Consider the following 20,034-nt stretch of genomic DNA (forward strand, 5'->3'; position numbering starts at 1 on the left):
GAGGGGTGGCAGGGGATGTACAACAGAGCTCTCCTGGGTGGTGCAGGTGTGGTCCAACTCCCACAGCACTCTGCATGGGTTCGACACTGCCCGCTCCCATCCAGGGTAGCCCGTCGTGCTCCTGACTACACCTGCACTCGCCCAATGCCCGCCATACCACACTGCCCTGGCCAGTATGTACAGCTTCCAGGGGGACTGCTGCCACATCTACCCAGGTACTGCTCAGCTCCCCTGCAGCTCCTTCTCCTCCTGCCCCTTCTGTGCCACTCCAGGCAGCAGATAATGTTGCAAAGCACTGGGGATGCGTGCTGGACAGCAGATGCCCAGCCATGCAAGGAAGCTGCAGCTGGGCAGCTCCTGCCCCAGCACATGGGGCTCCAGCTCCAGGTCACCTTCCACCCACTTGGCCACCCAGTGGAAATGCAGGTCAAGACTAGCAGCTGTCTGTTTCTACATGAAGCAGGGGTTGGGGAGAAACCTTATTAAAACTGAAAAATAAATACCTATCTTTTCTGCCTTCGCACAGCTTGAGAAAGGGGCACAGATGTCCCCCCTCTTTTATTTTTTAATACATTGCAGGTCACCTTTCAAGTTAGATCAGGATAATTAAATGAATGAATGCTATGTTTCTAAGAAACTAGTATATATCCCATTTGTAAGATGAATCTCGTAGAAATCCAAAGCAAGAGAAAAAAGTACATTCATTAATCCTAAAGAAACCTTGAAACATTGAAAAAAAAATTACAGTTAATGCTTGAAGTTCATTCTAAGGACTACCCAGAATAGATGCATGATTTCACTTACTTAATTTCAGGAGTAACAATTTCTGCTGCCAGACTGTCAGAAGACTCCTGGCTTCCCAGGGGCATCAATCCTATTTCAGAAAAACACAGACTGGGAATAAATATTGTTTTACATAAATACTCAGTTTTCAATGAGCATTTGACACAGTACTTCCCCACATGCAAGTAGTAGTACAATGCCATGCTATAATATGAAATTATGTTTGAAATGGAGGCACGCTCGTGCTTTCTGTTCCTGTTTCCTCCATTTTGGAGAAAAAATAAGTTATGGTTTAATGTATGGTTTGCGTAATATGGCAAACAGAATTGTAAATCTATATATATATACACCCAGATACAAAATACACATTTCAGAAAACTACTGTCTGTGCAGGGAGAATATTAGTGCTAACAGAAGATGCAAAGTTGGTTTCTCACCACCACACTTTAAAAATCACTTAAAACTGCCTAGAATTATCTGATTACGGTAGAGACACCATGGAAAAGTCCAGATATACACTGAAAATTTTGTGAAGCCCTGAACAGCCAAGAAAAGGATTCATAATGAAAATTATTTTGCGACTATAACTTGGCAGATGCATTACCTGCCTATTATAATAAATAAAGGTGAATCTACTATATTCCCATGAAACTGTACATTCTTTACTAAAAATTCACTTACAGATCTCTATCCTTTACCACAGGGCGGTCAAACTTCAGTGCATCCAGGGGCTACACATTGCAGAGGCAAGACCCCTGACCTCCCCCATACCAGGCAGGCTGTGCCAGCAGCATGCAGACTCCCATCCCCCAATGTGCAGGTTGTGCATGGACCCGTGCCCCCTTCCCCCCTGCCATCATGTGGCAACAAGGAAGGTACCCACCGGAGCCTGTGGGCCATCAGTTGGACATTTCTGCTTTACCTGAAGTGGTGAGTTGCCCTTCTTGTGCTTGCACACACCGAAGCTCTTCAATCGTTTCTTTAAGGGAATCTCTTTCTGTTCTTAATCTCTAAATGATTGGAAGGACAATTAATATTAATCTTAGCTCTATAGATCCTATGAAGATTGTTATCAGAATCACCATTAGCACTTGAACAGGATTAATGTGCATTACTAGAAAACATTACACACCAGAGAACCCCAGAGCATTACATGGACAGAATTAAAAACAAAACAAAACTGCTCCCCAGCCCATCCCCCACAGCTAACTCACCAGAAGCAGTGGTTTTCTGGTAGTGGTTGCCTCTACATATTCCCTACAATTCTAGGTTCAAGGCATCTGTGCCTTGAGATTCTAGTGAGAATCACCCATCAGGATTACTCACCCACCCTTCTTTCCATACCCTTCTATTTCCCTCTCTCCCATGTAAAGGGAAGCTTCTTCCTGTCATACAAGAAATCAACTCAAGATTCAGAAGTGAGAAAGGCAAGAACGGACCATGGACCAAGAGGAACCACAGATACTTGTAACTTCTTACTATTCCTCAAGGACTTCTGCATACTACCAAAGGTGGGAGTTCAACAGACCCCCAAAGTATCAAAAACCTTGTCATTTAGTAGAGTACTTGGATGACAGTGGAAGAAAACAAGGCATCTGAGGATCAACCCAGCGAGAATGAGGCCATGTTATTTGGGGAAATAAATAGAAAAAAACATGACAAGGAAAATATTTGTCCCTTTCAGTGCATTTCATTTGTTTCAAATTTGCAACAGGGAGGTGGGAAGGAATGGTCTTATAAGATTCTCAGCTGTTACCAGATGTTCAGACATCAGTAACAGCCAAAGGCAACTCTTTATTTAACAGTGGTTGAAAATAAACTTTTAAATCTTCCGGCTGGAAAGCTAGACTGTCAGAACTGTGTGTCTTGGCATGAATGACAATTTACAGATGATGGACAATGTCCAGAAGACTGCACTGATTGATTGAGAGATGCAAACTAGATCATTACAGCCAGGACTTTGTCAAGCTGGGCCTTAAAACCTCCAAGGATGGAGATTCTACCATGTCTTCAAGTAACCCATTCCAGTCCTTCACCACCCTCCTAGTGAGATAGAGTTTTTCCTAATATCCAACATAAACTTCCCTTGCTGCAACGTAAGACCATTGGCTCCTTGTTCTGTTATTTGCCATTACTGAGAACTGTCTAGCTCCATCCTCTTTGGAACCACCCTTCAGGTTGTTAAAGGCTGCTACCAAATCCCCCCTCAGTTTTCTCTTCTGCAGACTAATGAGCCCAGTTCCTTTAGCCCCCCTAACCATTTTCATTGCCCTCCACTGGACTCTCCAACTTGTCCGCATCCTTTCTAATAGCAGGGGGCCCAAAACTGGACATAGTCTTCCAGATGTGGCCTCACCAGTGCAGAATAGAGGGGAATAATTACTTCCCTTGATCTACTGGCAATGCTTCTACTAATATAGCCCAGTACGCTGTTAGTCTTTTCGGCAACAAAAGCACACTGCTGACTCATACCCAGCTTATTGTCCACTGTAACCCCCAGGTCCTTTTCTGCAGAGCTTCTGCTTAGCTGATTGGTCCTCAGCCTGTAGTGGTGCATGGAATTCTTCTTTCCTAAGTGCAGGACTTACCACTTCTTGTTCAACCGTATGAGATTCCTTTTGTCCCAATCCTCCAATTCGTCTAGGTCACTCTGAATCCTAGCCCTACCCTCCAGCATATCTACTACACCCTCCAGCTTGGTGTCATCCACAAACTTGCTTAGGCTGAAATCCATCCCATCTTCCATATCATTAACGAAAATATTGAACAAAACTGGCCGCAGGACCAACCCCTAGGGTACTTCACTTGATACAAGCTGCCAACTAGATCTTGAACCATTGATCATTACCTGTTGAGCCCAAAAATCCAGACAGTTTTCTATCCACCTTACAGTCCATTCACACAACCCATACTTAACTCAGTGTTCTTACAAGAATGCAGCGGGAGACAGTATCAAAAGCCTTGCTAAAGTCAAGGTATATCATAGAATCATAGAAAATCAGAGTTGGAAGGAACCTCAGGAGGTCACTGTGTCCAAACCCCTGCTCAAAGCAGGACCATCCCCAATTAGATCATCCCAGCCAAAGCTTTGTTTAGCTGGGTCTTAAAAACCACCAAAGAAGGGAGTTTCCACCACCTCTCTGGGTAACCTGTCCAAGTGTTTTACTATCCTCCTAGTTAGAAAATTCTGCCTAATATCTAACCTAAACTTCCCTTGCTGTAACTTGAGACCGTTGCTCCTTGTTCTGTCATTTGCCACCACTAAAAACAGTCTAGCTCCATCCTCTTTCAAACCTCCTTCAGCTAGTTGAAAGCTGCTATTAAATCCCCTCTCAGTCTTCTCTTCTCTAGACTAAATAAGCACAGTTCCCTCAGCCTCTCCTCATAACTCACGTGCCCCAGCCCCCGAACCATTTTCACTGCCTTCTGCTGGACTCATTCAAATTAGTCCACATCCTTTCTGCAGTGGGGTGGGGGGCCAAAACTGAACAGTTCTCCAGATGTGGTCTCATCAGTGCAGGATAGAGGGGAATAATCACTTCCCTTGACCTGCTGGCAACACACCTACCAATGCAGCCCAGTATACCATTAGCCTTCTTTGCAACACTGTTTGCTCATATTCAGCTAATTGTCCACTGTAACCCCCAGCTACTTTTCTGCAGAGCTGCTGCCCAGCCAGTCAGCCCCCAGCCTGTACTGGGGCAGGGGATTGTTCCGTCTTAAGTGCAGGACTTTGCACTTGCCTGTGTTGAATCTCATGAGATTTCTTTTGGCCCTATCCTCCAATCTGTCTACGTCACTCTGAATCATAGCCCTACCTTCCAATATATCTGCTACTCCCCCAGCTTGGTAATCATCTGTAAACTTGCTGAGGGTGCGCTCTATGCCATCTTCCAGGTGATTGAAGAAGATATTGAACAAAACTTTCCCTAGGATGGACCCCTGGGGAACTCCACTTAATACCGGTTGCCAACTAGACATCAAGCCATTGATTCCTACCCTCTGAGCCCAATGCTGCAGCCAGTTTTCTATCTACCTTACAGTCCATTCATCCAGCCTGTGCTTTCTTAGCCTGCCTGCAAGAATGTTGTAGGAGAACATATCAAAAGCCTTGCTAAAAATCAAGATATACCACATCCACTGGTCTCCCCACATCCACAGAGCCAGTCACTTCATTATAGAAGGCAATCAGGTTGGTCAGACATGACTTGCCCTTGGTGAATCCATGCTGACTGTTTCTAATCACCTTCTTCTCCAAGTGCTTCGAGACGGATTCCTTCAGGATCTGCTCCATGATTTTTCCAGGGAATGAAGAGAGGCTGACTGGTCTGTAGTTCCCTGGATCCTCCTTTTTCTCTTTCTTAAATATGGGCACTAAGTTTGCCCTTTTCCAATCATCCAGGACCTCTACTGATTGTCATGAGTTTTCAAAGATGAAAACTTTGTTTTCAATGTCATCAGCCAACTCCCTCAGCATCCGAGGATGCATCCCATCTGGCCCCATGGACTTGCATATGTCCAGCTTTTCTAAAGAGTCCCTAACCTGTTCTTTCACCACTGTTGGCTGCTCACTTCCTCTCCTCTGTTGTGCTGCCCAGTTCAGTAATCTGGGAGCTGACCTTGCCTGTAAAGACTGAGGTGAAAAAAAAGCATTGAACACTCCAGGCTTTTCTGCATCCTCTATTACAAGGTTGCTTTCCCCATTCAGTAAGGGACCCACACTTTCCCTAATCCTCCTTTTGCTACCAACCATAGTTCCAGAAACCCTAGTTACCTTTCACATCCCTTGCTAGCTGCAACTCCAACTGTGCTTTGGCCTTCCTAACTTCTTCCCTGCATGCCTGAGCAATGCTCTTATAGTCCTCCCTAGTTTTTTGTCAAAGTTTCCACCTACAAGCTTTGTTTTTGTGATTTAGTTTACTGAAGAGTTGCCTGCTATGACAAGCTAGTCTTTTATCATACTTGCTAGTCTTCCTACATATCAGGATGGTTTGTTCCTGCACTCTCAGTTAGGCTTCTTTAAAGTACAGCCAGCTCTCCTGGACTCCTCTCCCCCACAGACTGGCTTCCCTGAGGATCCTGCCTGTGAATTCCTTGAGCGAGTCAAAGCCTGTTTTTCTGAAGTCCAGGGCCCTTACTCTGCTGCTCTCCATCCTTCCTTTCCTCAGAATCCTGAATTCAATAATCTCATTGTCACTGCTGCCCAAGTTTCCATCCACTACTACATTCCCCACCAATTCTTCTCTGTTTGTGAGCAACAGGTCAAGAGTATGGTTCCTAGTTGGCTGCTTCAGCACTTGCACCCACCAGGAAGTTGTCCCCAACATTCACCAAAAACCTGTGTACTGCTGTATTGCCCTCCCAGTAGATGTCAAGGTGACTGAAGTCCCCGATGAGAACCTGGGCTTGTGACTGGGAAATTTTCACTAGCTGTTTGAAGAAAGCCTCATCCACAACTTCCTCCTGGTCTGGCAGTCTATAGCAGACACCCATTATAACATCACCCTTGTTGCTCTCCCCTCTAACTATATCCCAGAGAGTTTTGACAGGCCTATCTCCACTTTCATACTGCAGCTCATACATCTCCACTGCTTTTCCTGCATCTGCAGAGCTAGTTATCTCATCATAGAAGGCAACTGGGTTGGTCAGGCATGACTTGCGCTTGGTGAATCCATGTTGACTGATCACCTTCTTCTCCAAGTCTGGGAGCTTAGAAATGGATTCCTTGAGGACCTGCTCCATGATTTTTCCAGGGACTGAGGTGAGGCTGGCTGGTCCGTACTTTCTTGGATCCTCCTTCTTCCCCTTCTTCAAGATAAGCACTGTATTGGCCTTTTGAATCATCCCGATCGCCATGAGCTTTCAAAGATAGTTTTTTTCAAGAGTTTTCCAGAGGCACTGCAATCACATTGGCCAACTCCCTCAGCACTCTTGGGTACAGCCCACGTAGCCCCATGGACTTGTATACATCTGGCTTTTCTAAATAGTCTTTAACCTAGAAGTGGACAAAATACAGCCCATGGGCTGGATCTGGCCTGCCAGGCACTTTCATTTAGCCCACGGGCATCTACCAATGAACTGTACCTCACCCAGCCCTTCCATCCATGAGGGTGGGAGTGTGGTGCCCAATGTATACACACAACCCACAACATACTATACTGTGCTTCACTCCCACCCTTGTGGGCCTGGCCCAGCCAGCAGCAGCTTCTGGGTGGCACCACTGCTGCAGCCTCTCCAGGGGAACCTGCTCAGCTTCCCTAGTTCCTTGCTCGCTCTGGGCAGCAGATAACAAAGCGGTGGGCAAGGTGCGGCTGGGCAGGGGCAGGAAGTGTGGGACTAGGGCTGGTGGTAGGACAGAGCTGGTGCCCAGGGAGGCAGTGGTAGCGTGGAGCTTGGCTGGGCAAGGTATGGGTGTGAGGGGTGGTGTGGGGACATGCCACACATTCTCCCACATGGTATGCAGCCCCTGCTCTGGCAGCAGCAGCAGGCAGATGTGCTCATGCCCTGCACAGGTGCTGGTGCTATGCAGCACATGACTCCGGCCAGTGTTGCACGTGGGGGCAAGGAGCACAACCTTCCCGGCCTGCCTCTATCACAGAGACTCCATGCAGTGCACATGCGGCTCCCACAGTAATGCAGCACCAAGGGAAGTCCCATGCTGAAACCAGCTGCTTTCCCGCCCCGTGCTGCACACATCCCTGGACTCCACCGAAAGTGGAGGGGAACTGCAGCCCCTGCTTCCCCGCAGAGTCCCAGGACCTGTGTGGCGGGGGCGGGGAAGGCAGCCCTCTCCAGAGTCAGGCTTCCCTCAGTGCTGAGCGAATGCAGGAGCTGCACATGCGCCATGGGGAGCCCCACAAGACAGAAGTGGGCTGGGCAGGCTACAGTCCTCGCTTCCACACACAGTGCTGGCTGGAGCTGTGCACCACTGGGCACCAGTGCCTGGCCAGGACATCAGTGCCTCGAGTGCCCCAGACTGTTGCTACTGCTATCAGTGGGGGCTGCATACCATTTGAAGGCATGTGTTGGAGGTCCCCACAGCCTCCCAACCTCCCCACAAACCTCATATAGCTACACCCAGCCCCCACAACCCCCTCCCACACACACACACACACACACACACACTACCCAACATACCTTATGCCCCTCCACACACGGCCATACTCCCTCACAATCCCCCCACACCCTACCATACACACACCCTCACTCCCAATCACACCCCACACCCTCTCACATGATATACAAGAGTAAGACTTTATTTTTTAGTTATTATGCAATCCCCTCCATATACAGTATACAAACACAAACCATGACAAATATTTTTTATAATTAAATTAAAATTTGTTACAGCAGGTGGTTAACTTTTAGTGTTTGATTTGGTTTTTTTCTGGTTCCAAGATGGCACCATCCCCTCCCAAAAGGAGTATTTCTAGGAAGGGGAGGGACTTCCGGTGGCAAAGGTCAGGAGTTAGGGGGCAGGACTTCTGGTCCCAAAATGGTGACCAGCGGGTGGGGCATCTGTCAAGGGGCGGAGCTACCCATGCAGCCCTCAACAGCTCACTAAAACTAATTAAGCAGCCCTCCAGCTGAAATAATCGCCTGCCCCTGCTCTAACCTGTTCTTTCACCACTGAGTGCTGCTCACCACCTCCCCAAACTATGCTGCCCAGTGCAGTAGTCTGAGAGCTGACCTTGCTTGTAAATACCAAGGTAAAAGGCATTAAGTACACTTCAGCCTTTTTCTCATCTGTGAACATCCTGGTTTTCTGTGATTAAAAAAAAATCCCCAATTCTCAGATTCAAAGTAGTAACCCAAAATCCACATTTTTCCATGATTAAAATGAACCACCACACTTCTTTTAATCTGAAAATTGGGAATTGAAAAAAACAAAACAAACAAACAAACAAAAAAAAAATCAGAGAAAACCAGGATTTGTGCTCATCTGTCACTAGGTTGCCTCCCCCATTCAGAAAGGGACCCACACTTTTCCTCACCTTCCTCTTGTTGTTTGCTTACATGTAGAAACCCTTCTTACACTTCTTGTCCCCTGCTAACTGCAACTCTGATAGTGCTTTAGCCTTCCTGATTTCATCCTTGCATGCCCGAGCAATATTCTTACCCTCCTCCTTAGTCATCTGCCCCAGCTTCCACTTCTTGTAAGCTTTCTTTTTGTGTTTAAGATCACCGAAGAATTCTCTGATGAACCAAGCCGGTCACCTGCAATTTTTGCTATTCTTCCTACACATCAGGATGGTTTGGTTCCTGTGCCCTCAGTAAGGTTTCTTTACAATACAACCAGCTCCCCTGGACTTCTTTCCCCCATCAGACTGACCTCCCAGGGGATCCTGCCCATCTGTTTCCTGGTGGAATCAAAGTCTGCTTTTCTGAAGTTCAGGATTCATAATCTGCTGCTCTCCTTTCTTCCTTTCATCAGGATCCTGAACTTGATCATCTCATGGTCACTGCTGCCCAACTTGCCATCCACTTCTACATCCCCCACCAATTCTTCCCTGTTTTGTGAGCAGTGTATCAAGAAAAGCATAGCCCCTAGTTGGTCGCTCCAACATTTGCACCTGGAAGTTGTCTACAACACTCTCCAAAAACTTCCAGGATGGCCTGTGCACTGCTGTATTGCCTTCCCAGCAGATGTCAGGGTGACTGAAGTCCCCCAGGAGAACCAAGGCCTGTGATGAGGAAACCTTAGTTGTCTGAAGAAAGCCTTATCTACCTCATCCACCTGGTCTGGTGGTCTTTAGCAAACACCAACCATGACATCATCCTTGTTGCTCTCGCCTCTAACTTTCAGCAGGCCTACCTCCAGTTTCATACTGGAGCTCTAAGCAATCATACAGCTCTTTTACATAAAGTGTAACTCCTCCTCCTCTTCTTCCACCCTGCCTGTCCTTCCTGAACAGTTTGTACCCATCCATGGCAGTACTTCAGTCAAGCAAGTTCCCACCAAGTCTCTGATATTCCAATCACACCATAGTTCCTTGACTGTGCAAGGACTTCCAATTCTTCCTGCTTGTTTCCTTGGCTCTGTGCGTTCATGTACAGACACGTGAGGTAACTAGCCGATTGCCCTACTTCCTCAATATGATACAATAACCACAGAATTGAAAAATAAACCAAATGGGAAAGTATGGGTTAGGAATCAACTAAAACACTAAAACTTTTACTGAACCACTGTTCAGCATCAAGCCTAATTCTTACAAGCATTCCAATTCCTTCATAAAGAAACATGGCATGTGTTAGATAGCAAAAAGAAACAAAACTAAATCAGCTCAGCTATATTGCATCAAACGGAGACTCAGGTCATCTTGAAGTGAAGAGATGCAAGGGTATATCAAGTGATAGAGTCCACAATCTTTGTATCACTCAACTGAAAATAGAACCAAAAAAGAATAACTCCAAGAATTTAGCTAAGAAAATACACAGCACAAAAGTGAAAACAAGAGTACTGTAGAAATTTCAGTCTGAACTCAGGAATGGCTCCAAGGCGCTGTCAGAGACAAAAGATGAAACAGACTGGAATTAAAAAAGAATAAAAGGAATGCTAAGAGACGTTGATTCAAGCTAGAAGCATCAGAGCTAGACACCAACACAGGCTGAGTTAAGAGAGGAAAGAAGAGCACTAAAGGGAAATCTCTTGCATAATCCTATGATAATAACAACAAAACATAGCTAACAGTGAAGGAAGAGTACAAGAAATAAGACAAAATAGTAGAGAGCAATGCAAGGAAAGATAAACAAAGAAGTGCTGAAGACCCAGCAGCTGAAGCTGCTACTATAGTACATTGTTAGGGTTTAGAGTTGTTTACCAAATGACTTGGGCATCATGTGAAAATTAAAAAAAAAAAAAAAAAAAAAAGACAGAAAGGAAAAACTGGCCAAAGGAAAAATTAAGATCACAAATGAAGCAGAAAAAAGAAACAGATGGGCAGAACAGTTTTTTGTTTTGTTTTCTGGGGGGTTTTTTAAATAAAAATTCTTGGCAGACATAGGCCCATTCCCACCCCAACACGAGATTGTGATGGAACACACGAACCTGAATTTGACATTAGCACCAGTCTAAAAGGGCAACAGATGCACAGGCTGCAGGCTCAAAACAATGATGTGCCAAGAGATGATCAATCTCCAGCAGAATTTCTAAACATACTTCACACCACCATTCTAAGGAATGAAACTAGACTAAGCCATGGTTTGGGACATATAACAAGAAGCTCCAGCACCCTTGCCAACATCATCCTGCAGGGTGCTGTGGACAGATGAAGAGGAGGAGAAAGACCTAGGACAAGCTGGCCCACCAACGTCAAAGACTGGATGAGATTAAAACTGACTGATTGTACAAGTATTGCAAAAGACTGGGAAGAATGGAGGAAGTTATTGCTCCATCAAAGGTGCTCCCAATGGTCAGTGCAGCCTCGTGACTGAGCTGTTCACTGAAGTCTGGGAAAGAGACTCCTCTTGAACAGTGGAAATATGGCATCACAGTTAACATGCCCACAAAAAGAGATTACATTGACTGCAATGACTTGAAAGGAGTCCCTGTACTCTGTTGTAGAGGATGGCTCCATTGTTACACATAGGGTGAATGAAGCCTATTCATCTTTAAAATTTATATCTGCTACCTCTTTCATCCTATATAATATTTACAATGAAGAAAATGAAAAAAAAAAGGAATACACACTAATGATTATCAGGGAAGGATGCATAAAGTGACTGGCTCTTGTCACTCTCAAATTTCACTGAGTTTCAAATACAACAGACAGTCTGTGTTTAGGAATACTTATCAGTCCCACAGAATACCAGTTCAAGTGGTCAATGTCATCAAGGCCCTATACAGAAATTTAAAACACTTAGCAAGGGCAAACAACCAGACTGAGTTGATCAGTATGGACATTGGTGTGAAATGCCTGTACTCTCTACTGCTGTTCATGACTACTGGCAGGATAAAGCAGCAGCAGATAGGCAACACAAACACTAGTAAACAAGGGTAGATGGCAAATGCCAAGGAGACCTAGACTTTACTGATGACACTGTTTCAGAGCAACAGCCACTACCTCCCCTCCTTCCCTCCCAAAACTACAGACATTTAATCAGGCCAAAGAGGACCCAAAATCACTTATGGCAAAACAAGCATGCTTGAAACTGAGATGTCAAGCAGCAATATCATGTTAAAAGGCAAAAAACAAATGAACAAAAAATAAAAGAATGCATCTATCTGAGCAGCAAGCTACTGCTGAAACACAGACTTCAAGTGCAACAAAAAAGGCAAGATATATTTGCAGCATTCACTAAACTTAGTGGCAAATGGAAACCAAAGATTCATATTCAGTTCAAACAATTTCTGTGTTTACGTGTGCTTGCAAGAGCTGGAAATTTACTAGAAATCAGACAAGAAACAAGATGCCTCTGAAAACATGTGCTATTGAAGGTTCCTGGGTATTGGATGGACAGACTCCATCAGTGATGAAGACAGCAGTCAACCTTAACACCACAGAGTGGCTAGAGAATGCAGCAAATGACATGGAAGTGTGGAAAAGACTAGTTTCTGTATGTGCACCAAACCTAGACTGGAAATTCATGAGGATTCACTTACTCAGTGAGTAGGGGAAAGTGCACAAGTAGACATATCTCTAAAAGACGCCCAAAATTCACAATGCAGATACCCTGATCAAATGAATGGAAATGTGTAGAGGCCACCTTAAAGAAGGTTACCTCGAAAAAAAAATTGAGTGCAGCTCTAGAGAAATATTCTAAGAGTTCAAAATATAGATCAACATTACATATAATATACAATTATAGTTTGGATTTCTAATTTCTTTGCTGATGGAAGGCTGAGGAAGACATCTGGGAAAGGTGCTTATCTGAGGGACCAATGCAAGAAATTGGATAAATGCAGTATGCAGAAAGGCAGGAAAAATAATGGGAAAGAGAAAAATGAATGTGTTATGAGTCTTCATTTTGAAAATATATTGCATACTTTTTAGCAGAGTTACCTTGAAATCATAGGACCATTCTTTCCAACTCCATAATCATTAGAGTTTAACAATTATAAAAACATAGATAAAATAAGATAATTTTAAAGTGAGCATATATGGTGCATCTAAACAGTTAATTTTGATTACCAGGACTACTGATAATGAGGTAAACTGCACCAAATACCAACAAAGAAATATGTAGACACTTACATCTTTCTCTTTTTGCAGGCTGTCTACTTTTTCTTTCAGTAATTTGTATTCAAACTCTAATTTATCTGCTTTCTTTGATTCTTCAGATAATCTGTTTTGTAGTTCAACTACCTGCAAGAGCAAGAAGCAAACATCTGTCTATATGTATTAAAACACAAAATATATGAAAAAACAATAGTTATGTCATACCATGAAACCTGTGTTAAAGTTAAAGGAATATTCATATACACAGAACATTCTAAATGACTTGTTCACCTATTCTTTCAATTATCAATATACTTAAAGATGCCCAAATGCTACAATCTCAGTTTAAATAAATTTGCAGAAGGCAAAGCCATGAAAACCCTGCAGACCAGCTAAGTAACACTGTACATTTAAATCTGAATATGACCTATGTAAAAGTGAAACTCAGACTGTACAGTGTGATGTACAACATGGCAGCATGGCTTCCAGACCAACTGGAGCAATGGTCAGATCAAGTATGCTGGGGCGGGTGAGGGGAAGGGAAGGGAAGGGAAGGGAAGGGAGTCTGTGGGTCCAATTCGGCATAGACAGGGCCCACATCACTCATTTAGTTTGCAGGGCTGGATAAGGTTGACACCCTTCGTTAAGGAAACAGAAAACTGTCCTTTGACATTCTAAAGTCTAGAAAGCAGAATAGATAAAATCCTAGAAAAAGTCAGAAGTACTTTCTCTTGTGTGGCTATTCTCCAAGCACTGCTCTGAGAAATCAGGTCCCAACTTACTTTTTTCCCCTCATTGCTCTTTAATTCATTAGTTTGAAAAATCAAACTCATTTCCCAGAATTCCTGCCTCAACTCCAAAATCCACAGATGAGAGAGGCAGGTTTCTTTATTTAAGAAAAGAAAATACTACATTGTTAGGGTTTAGTGAAAATTCCAATGGCCACTATTGAACAGAAGATTAATAAATGGATATTTAGAACTATAAAACAGAAAACTTAATAAAAGCAGGCACATAATACATATATGCATGCATATATAAAACAGTTCAGCAAAGTTTGCCTGGCCAAAGTTCCATACCTTTGCTAAAAAAAGAGACAGTTCTAACACTTGCTGTATGCAGCACATAACAGTTTGGATAGAACTGTGCTGAGGAAAGCTCAAACTGTAAACTGTAAAGCTACATAGAGAATCTGCTAAGAAATGTACTGACTTGTGGATTGTTGAAGTAATCTACCACGAACCCAAGTAACTACTTTCAGAGAAAACAGCATTACACCTATACTTTAGATTAATTAATATATTCTAGAAACTTTTAATCCCATTTGGCAAACCAAATTGCCTGAACCAATCATTTCCATCCTCAGTATTATTATTTATTTAAAATGGTTTTTTTTAGAAATTCAGAGTAAAAATAGGTCAGCCATTTCTGAGAACAAGGTCAGAGAAAAACAAATTGGACTTTTTTTTTTTTCCAAATATCTCACATTAGAGAACAAATCATTGACACTTCCAAAATAACTAGAGACTTTTGAAAACTGAAGCTTTAATATTTCTCTGGCTCAGTTCCCAGCTTGCACACTGGGACAATAATATGGGGATAAAAGAATAAATAAATACACAATGAGGACGAGTGCAACAGAAAAGCTCATGCTGAAATAAATCTTTACTCAGGATTTTTGTTAGCATGCAGTAAATTGAGCGTAGAGTAGTAAACTAAGTGTGGACAATAAAGAAAAGTTCATTTGCTGAGTACTACCCAACCTATACAATTAAAAAGGCAGGGGTCCAGCAGAAAAAACAAGATGTGATCAAAGATGGTGTTAATATACACAAGGGACTGAATCAAAATTGTACCAAAATTTGGGATTCTTCAACATTTTATTTCTTGATGCTACAACATGAACATTATTTTTATAAGGAATTTCAGACAAATGAATAAATGATTCTCAAAGAAATGCCTTCATAAACTGGAATGAACTCCTGTATGAGCTATTAGGAGGGTGTGAAGCAAAGACCTTCAAGCTCTATATCATACAGCATTTGAGCTAAAAAAGTAATTCCATTAGCTACCATCAACAGTAGGCTATATCCTCCACGTCCATCAGACATTAGAAGGGGAGACACGGCACCAGTATTGTTAGTGTGGTACAAATCTTTTTGCTTGATGGAAGTGTAATACTGGAATCTGTATTCCTGGCTCTCCTATGGGCATATGGTTTAATGCTTATGGCAGGAGGCAGTCAGGACTCCTGTTGTTCATGATGCTGTATATTAATGCAGTGTTCATACATATGTGCGTTTCAAAGGTAAGCATTCAAGAGGCTCCCAGTTTTACAGACAGCATAGACATACACATAGACTTGGCATATTTATTCTGAGACTGTGTGGTTGAAGTAGGAAACTCGGGTCTGCCTAGATCAGAGACTGGAGTTTCTTTCTAAGATCATGCCAGCAGTAAGTCTGTGCAAAGTAACAGATTCTCAGCTGTGAAATCTCATCTGTAAAATGCAGGGAGCGATGGGAAAAATAATTAGCTGCATGCAGTTGCATGGTAGAGGGACAAGGAATGAAGCTGCCTCTTCCAACACCAAGACTCAGCCCATGCTGTTTTTGCAGCAATGGCAGGTCAGTGTCATGGAACACCCATGAGCTGCCACAGGGAGGTAGATGATGGCTAGAAATTGATATTCAGAGGTCCATTTTTGGGAACTGGCTTGTAGGTAAAGTAGATATGCATTAGAACAATGGTCCAGGGCGAATAACAAGGGTTAATTGACTTCTAAAAGCCTGTTTGTGACAAAGTTTCCTTCAAGGCCCCCTGTGTCTGGAACTAGCAGGCACACAAGCTAAGTAATTGAAGACATGTACCACCCTGCTCCGTAACATGAGATAAGGGACTCTGCCACATTGGCCAGGTCACAATGTCCAACTGCAGAGCCCTTGGGATTTCTGGTTTTGTGGAACAGACTAAATCAGGAGGCCCAGTAAATAACCAAACTAAGATATGTGAATGTGATGGGTTTGGGAAACACAGGAATACGGTGACAGAACAGAATGTGGACAGTATGACGACCACAGGAAAACCAATCAACAATACCCAGGAATGAAGAGTCATTACAGGGAAGAAAGGATACAAAAGGAGGGATTTCAGAGCAGTAATGGGTCCCCCAGAGGGGAACCCAAAGCTACTATGGCCAGAGGACACAGCACCAGCCCATCTGACCCACTCCATGGAAAGGGAGAGGGGGTTGGGCCCTGGACCTCAACCTCCAGGCTGCTGACATCTGACATTCAAGAGAGAACCACAGGGTAAAGCTTGCGCACCGGCCAGACATACCTTCCCACTGTGAGGGCCTTTAGGGCTAGCAGATATAGAATTGTTTGCATTATTCTTATCTGCTATCATGGGTGACTGGTGCCTCCCGAGTCGGGGGGGCACTTGCCCCCCCAGCAGCCAGTTAGTGACCAGGGGAGGGGTGTCCCCTGCAGCCGATCCCACCAACCCACAAGTGCCACTGGCGCTTCCAAGTGCACACAATCGGCCATTGTGGGACCACAGGGATTGCTTCTCTTGGCTTCTCACTCCTCGGCCAACACTCTCAAGGGAGGCTACCCTCCTGCCTGGGAATGCTGGCTATCAGGGGGTGCACCAGCACTGTCAGGGGGTGCATGTGCACCCCCTATGCATCCCCACCATCTGCTATTACTGTGTATCAATAAAAATTGCCTGTTATTGAATGGAAAGGACGTGGTCAGTCTGAGGGTTTGGATCTGCCCAGAACAAGGTATCTGGGTCATAAATCCAGTGCCAGCAGTAGGCATCCACCTTCCACCCATGGTAGAAGAAAGTCACCCCCCACTGTAGTGAGCTGATGAACAAGACATGACATGCTCACTGTTTCAAAGCAACAGCTGGGTACTTATAACACCCATGTCACATATATGCATCAATATCTGCATTCTATAGAGCCTTCATTTTCTAAGTAAAATTGGAAGAGGTGGTCCCTGGGTGATGCTCTTATTTTCCCCAAGAGTCTAAATGGAGACCAAGAGCCAACAACCACATCTATACCATTTTTCCTGTGAAGATGGTAACTAACACCTGCCCATTCAATCCCATTCTGGTGCTCCCAAGACCTGAAGCTAGGACACACAGACAGCTTGAGAGCAGTTCCAAGTAGCTCTGAGACCCTGAGCATACACTGTTCACACTTCTGAACTGCAGGTCCCAGATGCATTTCAGCAGATTCTAATGGGTGGGGCTAATTTCCTCAACAGCAGATCTATGATCAGGAGTGAAGCAGTAAAGACAGGGCCAGTACTGCAGTAAGACTTGGAAACCTAACTAGGAAGCCTCCTTCCATAACTGTAAGTTTGACCAGGGCAGAGGCCAGTCCAGGGAAAGAAAAACACTTGATGGCTGGGAGAAAAAAAAAAAAAGCCCAAATTGCTACCTTTTTCCCTTGTTCTTTTCTTCCCTCCTTTCTTGTAGAAGAAGGAGTAAAGGAAGGAAAGGCAGGCAACATAGAGGGGTGACCTGTTTGCTCAAGGAACTGACAGGAAATTGAAGTCTGAAGGGAAAGAGGTAATGCCTATGCAGACAAGACACTGGAATCAGTACAGGAAGAATACTGTACCCAGCTCTTTACTGGAAAAAGGAGCAGAAAAACGTCATAAGGATGTCTGAAGGATAAGTGAACTGGTCTTACAGCAATAAAGTCAAGGAGCTCTATCTTGTTTAGCTTATCAAAGAAAAGCATAAGAGGAGGAAGAGTTGATCACAATCTAAGTATCTGACTAGGACACAAATTCAACATAGGGCTTTTCTTAACAGGAAAAGCTGTAACAAGAACCAACAGAGGGAAGCAAAAGCTGGAAAAAAGTGTAACAAGTAGGTAACTGAGCTACTGGAACAAATTATCAAAGGTTACGACAGATTCCCCTTTACTGGGATTTGTTAAATCAAAGTTTTTGGGGTTTTTCCGACCCTTGGAAAACACAACTGAGTTGAAACACAGGTCTCAGATCTGAAGCAGGAATTAATGCAGCTCCATCACCTGTGCTATGCAGCAGGTCAGACCAGATGGCCATGTTGGGTATTTTTAGCCTTAAAATCTATGAGTTATCAATCTAAGACTATATTAATGAACATTTTCCCTTCCTAGTAAGTGGAGTTATATAAGTGTAACGTAACAACCTATGAGGTTTCTGAAGAAAGGAATATTACAACAAATCAGATGGCTTCCATGGAATATGGATTAGTTCTTTTTCTGTGAGGTAATGGACAAATTATTAACAGAAAAATCTGAGCCATATATAGCCCAATGGCAGTAACTATTTCTGTTATCACCTGTCTCTTGTATGTTTCCAACTGGCTCCGTGCTGCATTGGCTTTCCTCAGCTCTTCTTCCAAGCTTACATTGTTTTGCATGTATACAGTGTTCTTTTCCTCTAAGAGTTTCACTTGCCGCCGCAAATCACCCAGGTCTTCCAGCTTCTTTTTGTACGATTCTACCTGGCTTTCCAACTTGGACACTTTATCAGAAGAATGCCTGCGTGACAGAGATTGAGAAGTTGAACCAAATCTGTATTCAGAATGTTCAGAAAGTGCTCTGCAATTAGCATTATAATCACTACAGAAATGGCTCCCATATACCAGGGGAAACAAACGACTACTCCTCTCATCTAAAACTTCTGCTATATTTTTTGGATTTCGCACCGTTAACCTCCCAGCTTCACCACTCACTATTTGGACAGCAGCATTATAGGTACTCTCTCTCCCCCTTTATTAATGATATCTACCAACTTCCTATGGGATCCTTATACTGCCTTCCTGTCTCATTCCATGTCAAATTCAAATGATACCAAACAATTTCCCTCTCTGACTCCAGATCCATTCCCAAAACTCACTTCTTTCAAGCAGTTATTCAGCACGACCACTGCTCTTGTGCTTTTTGCTCTTTGTTTCATGTGTAATGATAGAAGAATAGTTTGTTTGTTTAAAAGAATAATAAATCAAGTTTGAGGCACTGAGAGCTGTCATGCCCATCTGCAATGCATGTTGTATCCCCCCTACATGGTGGTAGTTTAGTTGTCTAGACTCAGAATTCAAGGAACATTAATTTCAAGCAGGGCTGAATTTATAATAAGTCATATTTGGATACATGTTCGTTGAGAACAAGCGACACAAATCTCAGCTGAAAGAATAACTGTAATAAAAAGATTAAATATCTAGAATAGGAACTTAAATGAAGACAGACTTCCACACCCATAACAAAGAGTAAAGATACAATGCATACAATGTACTGTATGTACTGGTGGTGCTCAGTGGTTTACGATCAGCTTGCCAAATAACATACATCTTTACATCATAATTGTAATTATAATTTCTAATATACAGGAAATTTTAGAGATGAATGCTAATGAACTCTGTATACAGCTTACTATAGGAATATAAAGAAACATGAATCCCAAGAGTTAGAGGACTATCATTTACCTGAGAACATCCATTTCATCCTTCAATGACTGAGCCTCTTCTGCTAAAGTGGTTAGCTCTTCATTCTGCTGTCGCAATTCTGCAATTTCCTTTTCTAGCTCTTCACAACGTATTCGATAATCATCTTTGGCTGCCTCTAATCTACAGAATTGAAATGAAAGTATAGGTGAGAAAGGGCATATTCTAACCATGGGCCAGAAAGCATAGGGATGCAGTCAGGCACCTGGGGCACTGGCATCATCAGCCACTTTCTTTCACCCTCCATCCCCACAAAGTCAGTGCCCAAGGTGGGTCCCCCATTCACCCCACCCTAGTTACACCACTGCTATGAGCTATAGTTACCATTGCTCCTTCACAGTCACCTTCAAGGAAAAAAAAAAAAGAGAGACACACAAGGCCTGAGACAGCACCACAGTAAGGACAGACAGCAGTGCATTGATATAGATTTCTGGGGCCGATACCAATAGCCAATTTTTAAGGAGGCATATCAGCCAACAGCAATCCAGTTTCCAATACCAGCCTGACAGCTTGAAGTGCAGCTGGTAAGCTGGTAAGGTGTAGTGAAAGGGGAGAGAAGGGGTGTGTGTGGGTGGGT

The 20,034-nt window shown here is 43.6% G+C and overlaps 1 protein-coding gene across 2 annotated transcripts in view; it reads right to left on the minus strand.

Annotated features, from left to right (window-relative positions):
• The window catches only part of HOOK3 (hook microtubule tethering protein 3), a 132,073-nt gene that overhangs the window by 48,687 nt on the left and 63,352 nt on the right, over nt 1–20,034 (minus strand). For both annotated transcript variants that reach the window (XM_019517128.1, XM_019517127.1), the window contains exons 9-13: nt 19,440–19,580; nt 18,294–18,495; nt 12,978–13,088; nt 1,706–1,793; nt 805–874 (exon numbers count right to left, since the gene is read on the minus strand). In XM_019517128.1, the coding sequence (XP_019372673.1) occupies nt 805–874; nt 1,706–1,793; nt 12,978–13,088; nt 18,294–18,495; nt 19,440–19,580 (612 nt within the window). The remainder of the gene's footprint in view (nt 1–804; nt 875–1,705; nt 1,794–12,977; nt 13,089–18,293; nt 18,496–19,439; nt 19,581–20,034) is intronic.

The sequence above is a fragment of the Gavialis gangeticus genome, unplaced genomic scaffold (assembly GCF_001723915.1).
Source record: "Gavialis gangeticus isolate Ggan-Ray unplaced genomic scaffold, GavGan_comp1, whole genome shotgun sequence".
Taxonomy (NCBI): domain Eukaryota; kingdom Metazoa; phylum Chordata; order Crocodylia; family Gavialidae; genus Gavialis; species Gavialis gangeticus.